Genomic DNA, 18,061 nt, shown 5'->3' on the forward strand with positions numbered 1-18,061 from the left:
CGAACCTCAAAATTCGTCTCCTCCAATCCCAAGTATTCATCGTCCCATGGATTCCCCTCGGCACATTCGACAGAACCCCGAGCGTCATCGTCGTCTAATTTGTTGTAGCAGTGGAATTCTGAATCCGAAGCTTGCACAATTCTCTACTCTGAGGAAATGATCGTTGACCAGAGCCCATCGTCATGGTTGGCAATGAGCATAGCAGCGACAGAACCAAAAACAATCTATCGTGAGGTCTCTAACAGAAAAAGCACAATGGGTTCCTGCACGTTGACATATGATGGCTGTACACGTTCCCGAGACTTTGGAGGCCGAGAGTATTTCGGAGGGTAAAGGCACTATTGCGGGGTCTGTGCAACATTGCTGGCTATGTTGGGTGGGAAAAGGAGCGTGCCACACCAGTATTGTGGACTCCTGGGGCGGCTGGATAGTGTGAAGGAATGACCATTAGTTTTGAAGTCTAGGAACAAGGTTATCGAGATTTGAGGTCATCGTTGCGAGCGGTAGAAGCAACGCTGAAATTGGGAATGGTGTGCAACACAAGGACAAGAGAGAGGTAACAACCAGGTTACAAGAATGCCTCATGAGATGACTTAATCTTTGTGGGTTTGGGCCCTCACTGTGATTTGTCTCCACACGGGAATGACATGGCAACCGCCTGACAGAGGCCGAGGCCAAAACGCAGGAAACACAGACTCTCCGACTTGCAATTTTATATACAAAAAATTCGATTCAGTACGTTCGCATGACTTCTAGGATGCAATTCGCGATAAGCCGGTGCACTGTACACAGTGAGGAAATGCAGAGTGACATGAGGCATCGTCAGTATTTGTGCGTTCAGGCTTCATTCACTGTTTCTGCAAATTGATATAACAACGTTACCGTCTAAGCTAAGACTTTGGCAGAAATGGAAACGGCAGCGATCTCGTCTTCGTTCGGCCACGCAATGGTCCTGCAGTGTATCCTCTACGGTGCGATCAAGTCTCTTGCTCTGCGACGTGTCATGGCCCTCGTCAGCGTGACCACCTCTAACATTCCAACATTACAAGTCAAAGGTCTGAGCCCAATGAATCTTGATGTGGAAAAAATAACGTTCGGAGCCGTTTGAAGGCACGGGAATAAAGAGCCTTTGAGATGAGGATCGTAGGGTCGAAGAGAGGGGACTGATATTAGACCCTGAATAGGAAATGGGCTGACTGAACTCTGGACTGCTGAATATAAGAGGAAAAGAGGATACGCTGGGACACACGATTGGTGTCACGGTAATGAAAACGGCCTTGTTCTAAGCCCATCGAAGCTAGACAATAATTTGGACGTAATATTCGAACTGCAGGCTGTTCTGGAACGGCGCTAGAAGCTATGTTCATAGAAGGTCAATATCCCTATGTTGATGTGAACCTTATTTCCCCATACTCATTTTCTCCAAAACCCTATTCTGCTAGCGCTTGCATGGCCGCAAGCTTAATGTACAACTGAAGTAAGGTATGGTGGTATGCAGCCTAGGTTACAGGGTTTGCCATGGTCAAAGCACTGCAACTCATGTCAACCAAATTGAGTCTGTCTCTGCATCATACTCACCAAGATGAATACATGAAGATTATGATGGAATCATTGATAATGGCCAGCTTCACAGAAACAAGAGCATTGACAACTTCCAAAATGGCCTTATTGTGCAACGAAACAGACTGGCGTGCCTTAGTGTAATTGATGGCATGCTGGGGGATCCGTACCGTCTCTACATTAGCTTCCGTACTTCCCCACTGAGGACTTCAGGGGAAGGTCCTTAATTGCTTGCCTCCTCTGTAACGAATGCACCCAATCATAATATCAATGGCTGTCTACGCGAGCGCAGGAGATGACAAAAATATCCCGTCTCCATATCTCCAACCGAGGGCCTGTGCGAGAGTGTGAGGCCTGATTCGCTATTCTATGATATACGACGATACCCCCCCCAAAGACGGTATCGCTTGGAATAGTCCTCTCATACAGCTGTCCATCTCCACGCTTTCGCTGGGAACTGCTGCCACGTCAAGATGCCGAGCCTCCTCTCATCAACCGAGATCGAATATGAACTCGCACACATCCATGACAATCGAGCACCCAACGTTGTTATTTCTGCTGCAATATGCATTTCCTTGGCCATTACCGCAGTACTTCTACGCCTGCTCGCTCGCCGTCTGAGCAAAGTGAGAATACTTGCCGATGACTACATGATCCTCTTCGCCCTGGTAAGCCGACAGAGCTTTGTCCAGGAACAACACGAGCCGAGGGATCTGGATCATTCGATTGGCTGATTATTCTCTCTAGATTATATGCATGGGTCAGGTCGCTGCGTGCCTTTACTGTATGTTCAGACTCTGACATGGCCATCATTCTCTGCAACTAGGTCGCTAAGTCCCATCCTCCGTATCCAGCGGTACATCTTGGAGCAGGAAAACACGTCATTCTCCTCAAAGACCCAGCAGCATACGCCAAGGTAGGAACATGCGTCCCCTCCGGAATCTCCGATCCAAATCTTTGATTCTTATCACAACCCCAACCGCTCTAACAGCCTTCAGACCATCATAGCAATGGAAGTGCTCTACTGTATTGGAACCGCCGCCTTCAAGTACTCCGCACTTCTCCTCTTCCACCGCATCTTCGGCTCCGTTCCTCGCTTTACCGCCTTCCTCTGGTGCTTCGCCTTTGTAATCCTTGCCAACAACATCGCCGAGGTCTTCCTCTCCATCTTTCAATGCACACCCGTGCACAAAGCTTGGGATTTGAATGTCGAAGGCTCTTGCGTGAACATTCTCTTAGCAGCCTGCATACCCGGCTCCCTCAATGTAATCTCGGATGTCGTTACTTTCCTGCTGCCAATACCATTGATCTGGAACTTGCACATGGAGCGGAATCGAAAGATCCAATTAGTGGGCATCTTCCTCCTGAGCGGCTTGTACGTCCCCCACCAGCGCTCGCTCTCCCTCCAATCCTCCCACCCTCACCACGCTGACCCCGCAAACCTCACCAAAGCGTCTGCATAGCCAGCACATACCGAGCCATCATCGTCAAGCGCCTCTCCCACCAAGACGCAAGCTGTACGTTCCCCACGCCTTCCCTGCCCCCCCATCCTGCTTTCCCCCCACTCACACCAATCCAACCTGACAACCACAGGGGCCGACGTCGACCCCATCATTTGGGCCATCGTCGAAAACTCCATCGGCATCGTCAGCGCCAGCCTGCCCACCATGCGCCCCATCTACAGCCTCATCGTCCGCGGCCACCACTGCAGCTCCGTCGAGCGCTCCTGCGAGCGCTGCAACAACAAGTCTCCGACTCCTCGCAGCAGTGGTGGGAGGCGGGTCCGGAAGCCCGGTTCGGCGACATCGTGGCTCGAGACACTGGGGACGAGTGATGGGAAGGGAAGTTGTCAATCTGATGATCATGAGTGTTTGGAAAAGGGCGGGGCGGGGTGGACCGAAGTGGTGGAGATGGATTGATAGCGATCTTTTCCAAAGCGGGCGTATGTATGTATGGTGGACATGGATTGGGATCGGCATACGGGCCTTGCAGCGGACGGACGTGTCGGTCGGGAGCTAAGGATTTGTACATGAGGTATTCCGCCAACAGCGTAAGATGTTGAACTAACACTTTCCGATCCCTTCCGAGGCTGTGTTCTCACCTGATCCCGTCGGCTATTACCGGTCGTCGCGTTGCCCATCGTCTTGCAGAAGTAAGTGGGCATACATACATACATACATACATATCCGACAAGGTGCGCTCGAATATGAAAGAATCTTTCAGAGCGGTGGCTCTTCCCTTTTGTAATGGCGTTGCATACATAGCCATGAACATCGTCAGTAAATTTTGAAAATGGAAAATACTGCCATGTTGACGTTTTTGGGAGTCGCAGTGGGATAGATGTCATTTCCATTGACATGGTATTGATCTTGAACATGGTATTAATCTTGAACGTGTTTCAGTCTTGATCATTTTCGACGAATGTCAGAATAGGGTACCATACCCAACGTCACAGTCGTCGTCCACGCTTCAAAACTCTTCGAGTTGGGGATTTTGAGCGCTTAGTTCGGTATCATCCATGAAATGAACAAGTAAACATTAAGATAGCCCCTCGATGCTGATCGCGTTGGTACTTTATGTAAAGGAATTTGTACGCCTTCGACGGCCACGTTTATTGACAACTCGCCTGATATATACACAAACCCATCCCTCCGCGACCAGGGCAACAGGTCGCCTAATCCAATTCACGTCGCTCAGCCCAGCAGCCAGGTAGACACCGCCGGCTCATCCGGCAGCAGCAGCCATGGCCCCCGCCTTTAGTCCCCTCATCAGATCCACACACCCCTTGAAATCCACCCTCGAGCGATCCTCAGGCATATACTCGCCAGAAGCGATGCAAAGGACGCGCATGCCGCGTTCGTAGGTCAGGTTGTGTAGAAGTTTGGGGGTGATAAGGAAGTATTGGGACCCTCCCCTGCCTTGGCCTGCCACCCCATCCTTCTCGTCTTCTTCTTCTCCATGGCCGTTTTCGAGTGAATGCTGAGCCACACCATCAAGCATGCCGCACGCGATGCCAACCATACGTTTGTGAACAAGACGTTCGTTGCGGGGATCCATACCCTGGTTTATCTCATCGACGACGCGGAAGGGAGAGCGGGTTAAGGATTGCAGGGACATGAGATAGAAGATTGTGCTGACGGCGCGTTCGCCTCCGGATTGGCGGTGGGAGTCTAGGGTTGTGAGGGGTTCGGATTCTCTGATGACGGGAGTCAGTTGCCAAGTTTGCGCCAGGGTTAACATGGACCTACCTGAACTTGACGCGGATCTGTATAGCCCACTGGTCGAAGTCTTCGTCCTTGTGAACGCCAACCTCGCCAGCGCAGCTGATCTGCTCCATGTTCAGAGAGAAAGAGTCACTGATCTTTCCAACAAGGGAGTCGAGCTCTGGCTCCCACTGATCCCTAAGCTCTTTGATTTTGTCGTCGAATTCAGAGAGGGCGTTCTTGATCTCCTCAAGCCTAGCAGTCAAAACATCAATCTTCTTCTTCCTCTGTTCATACTCCTTGATCACACCCCCATTACCCTCATGCATAAGCTCCAACCTCGCTTTCTCGCTTTCGATTTCGCCCTCGAGTTGCTCAGTCGATTGGTTCGCCGGTAGCGCAACGAGGAAACTCCTGAGCTCGTTGTCGACCCGGGCCAGGAGCTGGGTGCATTTATCGAGGAGGGTTTTTGCTGTCCTTTGCGAAGCTTCGGTCTCTCTTACCAGTGCATCGACTTGGCGCTGTTGGTCTTCGAGAAGCTCTTGCACGGAGCTGTTTCGCTCTCTGAGGATTTCCCAGTCGGAAGTCGCTTCTATGAGCATGGTCTCGGCCTCATGGAGATTGTTGTGGGCGACTCTGATTGCCTCGACAGCGTCCTGTGTAGCTGATCAGAATTGTCCTTGCACTGGTACTCTAGGAAACACACCGCATAATCCAACGCTACTTCGCCTCTCTCCAATGCAATAGTCTCTTGCTGTCCCATGATTTCTCTCAATCGCCCTCTGATACCACTAAGAGCATTTTGCGCCGTGGCCAGTTTTGCCTCTTGGGCAGCTATCTGGAGGTTAGAGTAGAACGGCCAAGGGTTTGGATGACATACCGAGCTTCGTTGGAACGGCCTTGAACTCCCCCAGAGCTTTTTGCTTAGCTTCTTTTTCGGCCGAGATCGCTTTCTGCACGAAAAGGTCAGTAACAGTGTTCCTCGTTTCCGGTCTGGAGACAATCATACGCCTTCTTCGCTATTGGTATTGATCGCATTTCGGTATGCCAGGATCTTCTTTTGATCTGCATCAGATTCCGCTTGAAACGATGCCACTTCTTCGGTCCAGCCTTGAATGTTCTCTTGCAGTTCTCGTTTCGCTGTCAGGTCTACTGGTTGGTCCGTCCACACATTGGCTCTTCTGATATCTCTAACTAGGGTGGACTTCGCGTCAGGCCCGAACTCGCGGCGACGGGTGATCCTGTAAGTCGACTTGCTAGTCACCCAAGATTGTATTGGACTATTCTGCAACAACTCAAATTGCTGAGGCGTGGTGTCTCGCAAGGCAACACCGGCCTCGTGGACGTGTACCTCCGCGCAAAGCATGGCCAATACAGGTTCAGGGCCGTTGAGGTAGTCCAACGCCCACCCTTCAAAACCAAATCGCTTCATCTGCTCTGCACTGACTGGTGGACGGAAAGGATCGAGGCCTGGTAGTATAGTTGCGATGTTGACCTCGGAAAGACGCATGCGGCCGCTGCCTTGGTCTGATAGCTTCTTGAAATCGCCTCTAGTCTGCACGGTAAATTGAATCATTACACCTTTGTGGAACAAGGATTCTATATGGTCCACGTATCTTGGGTCCTTAATTGTGCACTCCACGATTGGCGGTCCAAAGACAGGCTTGTCGAACTGATCTTGATTCTGTTGTACCCATTCCCATAGTCTGTATGCGTCGCGTGATATACTTTGGAGTTTGGACTTCTGCTTTCCAGCCTGAGAGTCTAATTGGGCCAAATCGTCTTCGGCCTGCTTGATTCGATGATTCTTGTCCACGCCGCGTCGTCTCAGCTCTTCTTGATGTCTCTTCAGATCTCCAATCTTGGTCGTGCTGTCGTCCACGGCATCGCGTTTTTCGCGTATGCGTCTGTTGTACGCCTGAACGTCCAGCTCTGGAGGCTCCACCTCCATCTGTCTCTTCAATTGATTGATGGCGCCCTCAAGCCTGACGATCTCCTGTCTATGTTTCTTACCACCGCTCTTCTCCGCCGAATCAGCGGCCACAAGCTCGTTATGTTTGTCCTGTAGTCCCTTAAACTTTTTATCAATGGCGTCGGCGTGTCGCTCGGCTTTGCTGATGGCATTCTTCCGCTCCGTCACGACGGCCGCAATCTGCGCCTTGTACTGTTCTTTTGCATTGACAGCTCGCAGTGACGGCTCGATCTCTTTTCCCAGCCTCGTAAGCTCAGTTTGAGCTGCCTTTCTTTTTTCCTTGGCTTCCCCATGGACAGACCTCGCGCTCCGATATGCCGCAAACGGCCGTGCGGCTTCCAGCATTTTGACATGCGTTTCTACCAGCTCACGCTCGCGCATGCGTTCGACGTCGGCCTCCTGTAACCGCTGTCGGCTTTCAAGATTGTCGAGTTGCTCTTGATCAGCAGTGTTCTTAGCCTGAATATCCTTCTGCTTGCGCCGGAGGTCTTTCAGATTCTCATGCATATCAATCATCTCCTGCGACGCCACAGCCCTCTGAGTCGACCGTAGCAGCTCCACTGGCGTCATAGCTGCAAATTCAACCACTTTGTCTTGCGGCAAAAACTGACAGAGGTTGTCGATCTGAATTGAAAGGGACCTGCAGAGCTCGATGACCGCTTTCTTGCCTTGTGGTTTGCCGTTGACCGAAAAGACGGTCTTGTTGCCATCGCGCTTGATGTTACAACGTATGACTACGTTGTTCTTGAACCGCTTCCCATCCTTTGCGAGCTCGATTTCGATCATAGCCTCTTGACATCCATGTTTGACATATTCGGATACCTCTTTGGCTCGGCCAAGATGCTATAGCTCGTCAGCCTCGTTCTGTCGGATTATATCCTCCTGTAGACTCACCTGCGGTCCCCACCCCAATCCCAGACATATCGCGCATACCAATGTACTCTTTCCCGTGCCGTTAGGCCCAATGACCATATTTAGACTCGGTCCTGGAAAAAACTCCACAGCGGTGTACGTAACGAAGTTCTTCAGCTCGACACGTACAATGGATCCAGGTTGATACTTCTTCTGCGAACCTTGCGCTCGCAGCGTCTCTCTTTGCAACACGCTGGACTGAGGATGGAGGCCATTGGTGAGGGGTGTGCCGCTCAGCGAAGAAGACGCGTTGCCATTAGTGAGGCGGGCTCTCTTGCTGCTGGGTAACTCCGGTTGTGAGGAGGGGATGAGGTCTGGAGAAGCGCTACCTTCCTCATCAGACTCTAAATCGTCTCGCGATCGCCTACGAGGCGTGATCGGCATCCTGTTTGACTGGACCAAGAAGCTTCAGCAATGGAGACGATATTTCTGCAGAGTTGAATTTTGGGGACGCGCCTGCCAAGCCTGTGTCAGCACCTACCGGGCCTAGCGTAAGCGCCGCTTTGCACTGACGAGACGCGTGCCACTACTTTACTGCTTGCCGATTTCAGCCCTACCGAGCTACCCCATTTGCTCATTCTGCTGGCAAGAAATCCTTACTTCAGCAATTACTCTGACTTGAATCAGAGCGCAACAACCATGATGTCTCGCGCGACACTCTCCTCCACGGCTCCTGTCAGCCATCGAAGGCTACAACATCTGGACACCCGAGTCAATAATGTCCTATCGAGCACGCGACTGCATTCACTATATCCTTTCCTTCCTCCCTCAACAACGAACAATATGCCACCTATTTCGTCCCCATAATGTCCGCGTTCAGAGACTTCGATGTGACAATCCACGATACCATTGTGGACGAAGAAGCTTGAAAGATGGTTATGCATGCGTCCAGCACGGGTACGACTGCGCTGGGGCCATACAATAATGACTATACGCTTATTCTGCATATGACAGAGGATGGGCGCAAGGTGGAAATATTCTATGAATTTGTGGATAGTGCGTATACTGTGGACTATATGCCACGACTACGGGATGCCATTGCCAATCAGCAGAAGCGAGAAGGAAATGGGCGCTAGTAGTGGGGACCTAATGAACCCCAAACTGGGTTCAGGTCAGGCGCAACTCCGAAGCAGACCTCGTTGTCCAGCTAACCCTCTAGGCGGGGTATTATCCCAGATTTGGCACAGGTGTGGGAGCGTTCAGGACTTTTTGGTGCTGACCTCCGTAGAGGATCGTTGCAAACCCAAAATAAGACTAGAACATATACGGGTCTCTGTCAAGGGTCGATACGAAAAGACCTTGCCACACACTTAGCTTCAGCCTCCGGGTTCGCTAACCTAATATATCGTTTCGACCGTGTTTAGGTCGTGCAGCAGTGGCCCTATCGTTTCGCATGAACTTGGGGACCAATTGAGATTTGTTCTAAACATGATCCATCACCTCTTCCTCGACAACAAGCGTCAATCAAGCATCGGCGTCCTGCAGGATTTTGCCGCCAGTCTTTTAATGCGGACAGTCCTTTGCTTTAGCTAAAAATGTATGTATCTCAATCGACATCCATTGCATCCGGCCTGGTAGATCTTTTCCCCACCCAAATCTGTAGACAATCACGACCCAACGCATCACACCCACTTCTTGCTAAGCTTGTTACTCGGCCGCTCGGCCTTTATTTTCTGGTTTCGTGTTTCAACTCTGCGCAATATGTTGACCCAAAAGTCCCTGTTGGGCTTGCAGACTCCAGCAGCACTAATATGACCTGGTATCTTCCAACCGGCGTCTCTAGGCTCGATCTCCCAGTTATATAAAAATCCAGCTACCTAATGCAGATATGTCCTCTCCGCAATAACCCTTCCCTTGCACATCGAAAAGCCTGCCCCATTTGGACGCAAATTCCCCTGGCCGACTTCCACAGAGCCACTCTCACGAACCAAAGATATTTCTGGCTTGAAGACTTCCGGCTCCTCGAAATAACAGGGATCGCTATGGTGGAGATAGTCTCCCGATTTGAGCTTGAACGCAGGGGTCGACGCTGTTCCATTCTCCGGAAAGAGGTTATCTCTCCTCATTTTCCTAGCTGAACGGATCTCAACGTCGAGCCGCAAAGTCTCAAAGTAACAAGCCTTCAGTAGCGGGCGCAATCGGCGCATACTCCCTTTTTGCTGGTTTCAAGATCTCATCGTGGTGTACCACGCTGAGCGGTCTCGGCTTGGAAGAATGTTTTCGTCTCGCCGCGAATATTGTCGGCTGATCCCGGCGTGGCAAGGATCCGGAGAAGTAGCTAGAAAACTAGATGGTTGGCATTGATAGTAAGCCTTCAATCACAGCTTGCGCAGAGAGACGTGGCAATCCCACTCAGTCCACGACATTCTCTGTACGAAACCCTTTGTAAAGCTGAGAGCAAGAGGCACAAATGGCATCCTTACGCCCACGGCATACTCAGTCCTGCTGCTACTCGAGCATGAACCGACAATCCAATACGTTTCCAGATCTTATCCAACAATCTGATCAACTCGCTCACGTCACTGAGATCTTTGTGAGACGCTGAAGTCTGCCCCTCTACTTCCATATCTAGCGCATCGTAAAATGACGCAAGGTGTTGGTGCAATCGATCTCGTGCTTCGTACGCTTTTCTTAACGGTGGATCCAATGCGGCAATTTCGCTGCTAGCACAAAAAAACTGTCGTCGAGAATATCAATATCTTCCAGGGCGTCTGGTGAATTGGCTACATATGCCTTGCCCATCATTACAGGAAGGGTCGTGTGCCCCAGAAAGCATGTCAGAAGGGGTAGCAGACTGACTTCGACGCTGGGATGTTAGTTCTCGGTCCTTTTCACAGATCCGTGCTGCTCCCAAGGTCCAAGATCTGGTTTCGGGTCTGAGTGCACCCCGTCATTTTCTTTTCGCTTGGGCGTTTGTTCTCAAGCGACTAGGCTTCTCAGGTGAGCATGAATGTGGGAAATTGCCGACCGTGACATATCGCTCATATCAGGGTCTTGAAGTATGTGTTTGGCCACGCAGGTGTCTAGCTCATCAGACGCTGCAGTACAAATGTCTTGGTATTCTGCAAGGTTTCCAAATGTTCTGTTGAAAAGCATGCATCTGATCGACATGTAGTCGACGACTGACAAGCGTAGCTGAGCACAATCTCGAACTAATGCGGGTGTGTAAACGATGTTGTGACTCGACCCCAGAAGTACAGATGGAATACTGCACGGTACTTGCCTCTGAAAAATCTCAATCAGCCGTGAATGAGCCCAGCGATACTGGTCGTGATGCCGATTTCTTTGCAAAAATGAGCCATTGACGAGGAGCTCGTCCAGCCGTGTTTGGGCGGACAAAGAAAAGCACTGCTGAGAATCGCGAGGGCAGCAATTGCCACCAAAACTTCCGGGGTCGAGCTTCTTTCGAAGGTGCCAGAGAAGAGGCTATTGGACAACATGCTGGTCCTCAACTCGAAAGTGGTCGACAAGACGATAAAAATCAGGTTCATTTTGATGGCGACGGAGGAAAGTGTGTCAGTGGAAAGGTAGAGCTTTAACTGCCCGCTGAAAGTAGGTGCGAGGGGTGGGTAGGTCGATCAAAGCTAGCTAGTAGCTGCATAAAGTATGAAGGTATATAGAAGACCTCTGCACCCAGCGCTAAGGTACATTCAGCAATGTACCCTTGGACATGGCACTTGAGGCTGCCGAATTCATGACACAACCGACGATTTGTTGCAATCCTCTGGCATTTGGGAATTGAACTTTCCGTCGTGATACCACCGAACAAATGTCGACCATATATGTTATAGATCTGCAGCCCACGCCATTAGCTTGCTGGCTAGTCTAACAGCCAGCTCCTACAGAAAGTCTCGACACGCTTGGATGTTTCACCCCTGACATGCATGGGAGCATCCGCTCTAGATGGCATTCGCATACATAAAAACACTGTCGCTCATCAGCCATGTGCGGACACGCTGTCTGAGCAAGTCTTGGGGGAGGCGCATCTCATCTGAATCGTTCTTCGGTGCTTCAAGGAACCAATTTTTAGTTGCAGTGATTACGGATCAAGGTTGAGGGAAAGATTTCCAGCGAACGGTGGAGCAACACAACTCGAGAGTAGCCTTCATCGCTTCCAAGGTGAGATATTTCAACAGTCAACAAGTACCATGGCGAGTGTATCATGGAGGACAGTTCTTTGGCGTGCTCTTTGCCTCTCAACTCTTGCATCCATCCGAGAGAAGGCATCTTAGATCTCATATTTTCGGCTGGGATCTCAGCTCCATTGTCCGCCCCTGATATCCCATGTATCTCATTTCCTCCATCCATCTCATAGCTTCTCTCCCTCCCTTCTAGTTCTTGTCTCCTCTGTTCTCTTGATCCTCCAATTCAGCCTTTTGTTGAAGATGAAGTTGCGCATCTTCGGCGGGAATCGCTACGTTTACATCGTAATCTGGTGGATGTCTCCTTTTTCGATATCGCCCCGGGAAGACGCAAGTACTCCAGACTCAGACCTTCAGGATTGAGATGCGGTCAAGCCCAAAGGCTACAACTGTAAACGTGTCTTCATTTGGTAATACCGAGATTAAAATAAGGATGGATAAACATGTATCAGGCGTATTCAGAATTTCCCTCAAATCCATCCGCCGTCTCCTCCCACCCCAGGTGTCCCTCTTGAGGCGCTTGCAACCAGCGTGATCCACATGAGAACGTCGTTATTGCAGCAATGGCAAGAATAGCGGCGGAAAGCGAGAGTAGGTTATCGGAGTTCATGTCTTGAGGGATGGTACTGCGGAGAAGACTCTTACTAAGATTAATCTTCACCAATCCGTTCTGTCATAATATCGGAATCTATCGCTTGTGTATAATCGATCTCCTCTGTCTTGACTTTTGCCATCGTTATAGTACTCACTATCTGCAACGCCAATCCCACTTTCGATCTACCCTCCGTCCTTACCTCTTCCACCCCCCTCGTTTTAATATCTTATCCCTCTCGTCTCTGCGTTCCAGGCTCGCTTCATCAAGCAAGCGCGAGCTGCTCTAGCGCCTTGGCAACATGATCCGCTAAGCCTGTTTGAGGTTTTGAATGCCGCGGCCTTTGAATACTACTCACGGTGCTTCCACGAGGAAAACGGCTCCCGGGCATAGGGCGAAAAAACGTTCGCCAGCGTTTGGACTTTTCGTGTATCCTCCTACTATTATGTATTTATTACCTTACCTTCTACTCGGATTGTCCAATGTCTCACCGCTGTGGGCTTGGGTCACGACCGAATCGGCGAGGCTGTCACGTATGAGCAAACATCGCCAGCTTAGGCGCAGGCAAGGTGCTGAAAAAGGTGGCGGTCGGAGAGGTAAAAACCTTTGATAAGACAGCATCGGCGAGAAGACTTTTCACTTGATACACGCTCTTTACAAAGCAGTCATGAATGTCAAGGACAGATGTTTCCGGGTTGTTGCTCAAATCGATGTGAAAACAAGAAGATTTCGGTAGTAATGCTGAAAGAGTTGTTTACAGGTGGTATCGCTACAAACTGCTGTCATGGGAGGCCGCGAATCCGCTGCGCAATAGTCTCAAGCAAATTCGAAGGAAATGTATCCAACAAAGAACATCTACTTCAGTCCTGGTGCTTCGGGCTCAACATCAGTTCTGGTCGCACATGTTTGTCAAAGTCCTCTTCACTCAACGCCTTCAGCTCCATGGCACTCTCTTTCAACGTCAAGCCCTTCTTGTGGGCATTCTTTGCGACCTTTGAGGCTGCGTCGTAACCAATCACCGGATTCAAGCAGGTAACAAGCATCAGACTGCGTCATCATCATTAGCCCGGGAGTCAATCTGCACCAAGGAGTGCTAAAAATTACCTCTGGTGCAAAAGTGTACTGATCCTGTCCTCGTCAGCTTCTAGACCTGCGACAAGATTCTTTTCGAAACTCCTCATGCTGTCGCTGAGGATCCTGATGCTGTGGAGCAAATTCCTGATCAAGACGGGCTTGAAGACGTTAAGCTCGAATTGGCCGTTCATTCCACCAATAGTCACGGCTGTATGGTTCCCAATCACTTGAGCACACACCATAGTCAATGCCTCGCATTGTGTAGGGTTGACCTTCCCAGGCATGATGGATGAACCAGGCTCGTTCTCTGGAAGCTTCAACTCTCCCAGCCCGCAACGAGGGCCAGAACCTAGATAGCGAATATCCTGCGCAATCTTGAACAGTGAAGTCGCTACCGTATTCAGGGCCCCCGAGGCTTCAACGATTGCATCGTGTGTAGCCAAAGCCTCAAACTTGTTCGGTGCAGTCTTGAATTCGGCTTTTGTTAGTTTGCTGATCTCCTCTGCTATGGCCTCGGCGAAACCTTCGAATGTATTTATACCTGTGCCAACTGCTGTTCCTCCTTGGGCAAGCAGCCGAAGATGAGGTAGAGTGTCTTGCACGCGCTCCACGCCTCGTTCCAATTGCGCGACGTAGCCCGAGAATTCTTGGCCTAGGGTTAGGGGCGTAGCGTCTTGTAGATGTGTGCGTCCTATCTTTATGATGTGCTCGAATTCTTGACTCTTGGCTTGTAGCGCTGCTTTTAGGCTTTCCATTGCGGGTATAAGGGACTCCGTGATCTCGAGGACGGCGGCTATGTGCATGACGGTGGGAAAGCTATCGTTGGAGGAAGCGGACATGTTCACATGGTCGTTGGGGTGTACGGGCTTCTTCGAGCCCATTGTGCCCCCTAGTATCTCAATGGCACGATTCGAGATGACCTCGTTGGCGTTCATATTCGATTGTGTCCCTGAGCCAGTCTGCCATACCACGAGAGGGAAATGATCGATGAGCTTTAGTGAAGCAACCTCCTCGGCCGCTTGCTGGATTGCCTTCCCAAGCTTTGGATCTTGATGGCGCTCAGCTAAAGTCTTTCTTGAGATCGACAACGGAATTACCGAGCCCAAAATGCATGTTCACGGTCGCTGCTGCTCCCTTCAGTATGCCGAATGCTCTGACAACGGGTGGGGGCATTCGATCTTGAGGCTGATTGATCTTGAAGTTCTCCAGCGAGCGCTCCGTTTGCGCTCCCCAGTACCTGTCTGATTCGACTTGTACTTCACCGAAGGCATCGGTTTCTGTTCGTGTAGACTGTTGCCAGAATGTGTCAGCGCTCCATTCTTGATAACGGTTCCAGAGATTGGAATGTGCCGGATCGAGAGAGTTGCGTACCATGTTGAGACGCTGTAAGAAAGATTGATTGCTTTTGGTGCATAGGATCGACGAAGTCGGATGTTTCGTAGCTGGTCCTCGTAGCGATCGCAGCGCTTGTGTTGAGGAGAAGAGTGAGCGCGAGAGCATATTGGACTCTCAGAATGACCGGGCAAAGGGATGGAGGAGGTGCCTCGCTCGGGCTCTATGGGTACCGCCTGTCCTTTTCCATTTTTGTTTTGGAGCCTTCATCATAGCGCCAAGACCGAACTTCGGAGATGACAAAGCAATACGAGGTCTCCCGAGTCCGAGATTCTCCGACTCGTCAACAAAGCGCTCCTTTCGAAACATGGTCATAGGTATTATTGTCTTTCCGTCGTCGCTTTTGGTGTTTGATGCTTGTCTATGGCAGTCAAACATTTCAACTGAAGTATGGCTCTGGTATGCAATGGAGGTCTTCGAGGGGGAAGGGACCATGTGCTTCTCCTCATGCATCGCCACTCCGACGAGAATAAGAACCCGTTGATCAAAGACCGTTCTAGACATAGGTTTGCTAAAAAGTACTCGTGTTATTCCTTTCGAGGTCACCATGGCTTGTGAGGCACCAACAGTGCGCACGATCCTGATGAGTGTCATCAGGACTTGGGTCTAATCCCGTCCTCCACCACTCAAAGGCATTTCAGGATGCCATCCCAACTTCTATGTACACCTGGTCACGCATTCTCATGTTCATACGTTCGCGCTTGTGCTCGTGCTCGTCAATCACTTTTTCTGCCAGTTGTTTTCGACGTTGTACCATAGGATCCTTGTTTTGTACTCTCAAACCCTTGCCATTTCGCCTTGATCATCACCAGAACGCCAGGTAATCTATTAAGCAAAAGTGCCAATCTGAAACGCGGAAGCTCTTTTGTTTTTATGTCGGCTTTGGGGGACAACCCAAACATTTCTAGCCCGTGATAACAATCTGTTCCACGCAGAGTGAGCGTTAGACATTGCCAAACCCTCCATCTTGATGCTGTTTATGTCGATTTCCTGAGTATCGATACCGCTTTGATTCCCCCTTTTTTTGGCACCTTGCCTGATGCGTCCTCCCGTTGTAGAGACCTTGTTGGTACTTTGTAACAACATAGCATCAGTCTCCACGGGCCAAATCAACAAATGTATGGGGAGAACGGCATCGACGTCAGATCCATGGTACTGGGATATTGCACCACGGGGAAAGATGTGATTCAAAATGCCGAAGACACTCGCCAGCCCACGCAACCATTGAATTTACGGTTTGGGCACTTAGGCCTGCCTTTGTTGTCGTGCCTGGGGTGTGAAATGCTGCCGCAGACGCGGTAGACATTGCAGAGGCAGTATTTGTTTACTGAACTCTACAGTCGTCATATCAGCTCACTTACAGCGCAGGTGGCTGGTGGGTGCCCTCGAGTATAAAACAATGATGAGCGGTGCCTGCCTCACAGACATTCATTCATTTCTTATCCGACTTCTAGTCAAACGGTCACGTATTGTTGGGACACGAGGCAGATATGAAATAGGCAGACACTTTCGCTGAAACCAACCAAGTTCTTCCCATCGTGATCAACTCTTACATAGCTCATCTAGAATGCGATCTGCTGACAGAAGATTACCTAAAGTGAACTTGGTTGGGGCGAGTCGTTGCCTGCCTACAGCTCAGCCTCCCCGAGCAACAAGGGAATAAGCTTGAAACCTCCACTGCGGCGCATCATCGGCAGCCTAATAGGATCTTTCTTTAGGGTGCGAGGAGGCTATCATATGATGATGGTGGTGAGCTGTTTCGGCGGTTCCCGGCGGAGTGCTTGGTGGGTTGTGGCTGTTGTTGCCTTTGAGTCATCATCGCTAAGCAAAGTTGGCCCAATCATCGGCAGGTTACCCGATTGCGCCAGTGAGGATTCCGTGCTTTCGCGCGGGGCAACATCCTTGCATGGGTCAGGATGTGGAGCTGGATCTATTCATGCTGCAGGAGTGTCGCAAAGTCCACCAGGACGAGCGTTCGCTGAGGGATTGGAGTTCATCATTTGAGCGCAGAATTGCGGTCGAGTCTTGAGGCCTGTGAAAAGAGAATTCTATCTTGAAAACCCGAAAATTATGCAATGTATTATACCACTAGCCTGCTTCAGTGGACTCTGTGGAGCTGCTCAGCTTGTTTGAAACCATGATGATTGGTTGATAATTATGAATATTACGGTAAGGCAGAACCGCATGCATAAGCCGGAAGGAAAAAAATTAAAAATCCTGACCCCTCTCTTCCGGGCAACGTCTCCCTCCCAATGTTCGAAAGCTTGGAGGCAGTTAATCACCTCACTTTTTGCGTGCAAATGTAGCCTGTAAACCGTAGTAGGAGCGCAAGATGCTCAAAAAGCGCATGTTAAATATAGGCAATGGAGCAATTATGAAAGGATAAAGAAATTGGCGCTGAGATGACGGACAGGTGGCCAACAGGAAGCTGGCCCCCTCTGACTCAAGGATGCTCGGCGCCTCCCCCAAGCAAAACCGGAGCTGCTCGCTGTCTTTCTTCCCCCGCCGACCATCAACAAAATGAACTGGCAACATCGAGTTTAGCAAGGCAACTTTTGAAAAGAACAGTCTGCGGCTATCTTCAATGTTCATTTGGTCATCCTCTCCGCTCCTAGAATTCTGTATTATTACTAAAAGTCCTTTGGCGTTTGTGATTTGACGTGTACGGTGTGAAAGCTTGCGCCCGAAGCAAGCTGCCCTCAAGCCTGTGAGTAACAATGGGAACCTTCAACAACACGCCAGCCGCGAACGGCGAAAGCAAGACTCATAGCTAACAGACTGCTATTATTCACGGTTGCAATAGTAGTGGTATTGAACAGTCACTCTTGCTATTTCCTGAGATTGCCACCTATTTGCCTTCGATCGTCTCACTTATTTCCCTGCCTATTCCCGCCACCCTACAACCGGCCACCTACGAACGCCCCCAGCTTCACCAGCCTAAAAATTCATCAACACCTTTAAAATACTACATCTTTAACCCAATAAAAAAAACCAATTCGAAGACCTCGAGATACCTGCCTGTAGTCCAAGCGCACGCAGCTTGGACGGAGTCAACGCTTTCGCCCCGTGTCCGTTAAGCTCAGCAGCAGTCAAAATGAACATCTCGACCAGTAACTCGCCCAAGGCCACCGGTATTACAAAGTCCATCGCAACCGTCTCAGGAACAGATCGAGGTGATAGTGGAGTCTGTTAAATCAGTACTACGCTACAACAC

At 50.2% G+C, this 18,061-nt stretch overlaps 4 protein-coding genes across 4 annotated transcripts; 2 read left to right on the plus strand and 2 right to left on the minus strand.

The window, feature by feature from the left end:
* Positions 1-907: 907 nt before the first annotated feature.
* Positions 908-1,108, plus strand: HO173_008642 (uncharacterized protein; the record flags this gene model as incomplete). The annotated part of the gene is made up of 1 exon (XM_037310538.1): positions 908-1,108. The coding sequence occupies one exon, from the start codon at positions 908-910 to the stop codon at positions 1,106-1,108; it is 201 nt and encodes a 66-aa protein (XP_037162520.1).
* Positions 1,109-2,033: 925 nt separating this feature from the next.
* On the plus strand, positions 2,034-3,479 carry HO173_008643 (uncharacterized protein; the record flags this gene model as incomplete). The annotated part of the gene is made up of 6 exons (XM_037310539.1): positions 2,034-2,228; positions 2,308-2,344; positions 2,415-2,476; positions 2,559-2,935; positions 3,013-3,077; positions 3,154-3,479. 6 exons carry the CDS (start codon positions 2,034-2,036, stop codon positions 3,477-3,479), a joined length of 1,062 nt encoding a protein of 353 aa, XP_037162521.1.
* Positions 3,480-4,284: 805 nt separating this feature from the next.
* Positions 4,285-8,031, minus strand: HO173_008644 (uncharacterized protein; the record flags this gene model as incomplete). The annotated part of the gene is made up of 6 exons (XM_037310540.1): positions 4,285-4,756; positions 4,809-5,419; positions 5,470-5,597; positions 5,644-5,716; positions 5,773-7,578; positions 7,630-8,031. The coding sequence occupies 6 exons, from the start codon at positions 8,029-8,031 to the stop codon at positions 4,285-4,287; spliced, it is 3,492 nt and encodes a 1,163-aa protein (XP_037162522.1).
* A 5,210-nt stretch (positions 8,032-13,241) lies between these two features.
* On the minus strand, positions 13,242-14,829 carry HO173_008645 (uncharacterized protein; the record flags this gene model as incomplete). Its single annotated transcript, XM_037310541.1, has 4 exons — positions 13,242-13,428; positions 13,486-14,503; positions 14,553-14,745; positions 14,827-14,829. 4 exons carry the CDS (start codon positions 14,827-14,829, stop codon positions 13,242-13,244), a joined length of 1,401 nt encoding a protein of 466 aa, XP_037162523.1.
* Between the last annotated feature and the right edge of the window lie 3,232 nt (positions 14,830-18,061).

The sequence above is a fragment of the Letharia columbiana genome, assembly GCF_014066305.1.
Source record: "Letharia columbiana isolate WasteWater2 chromosome Unknown Sc0000033_s0, whole genome shotgun sequence".
Taxonomy (NCBI): domain Eukaryota; kingdom Fungi; phylum Ascomycota; class Lecanoromycetes; order Lecanorales; family Parmeliaceae; genus Letharia; species Letharia columbiana.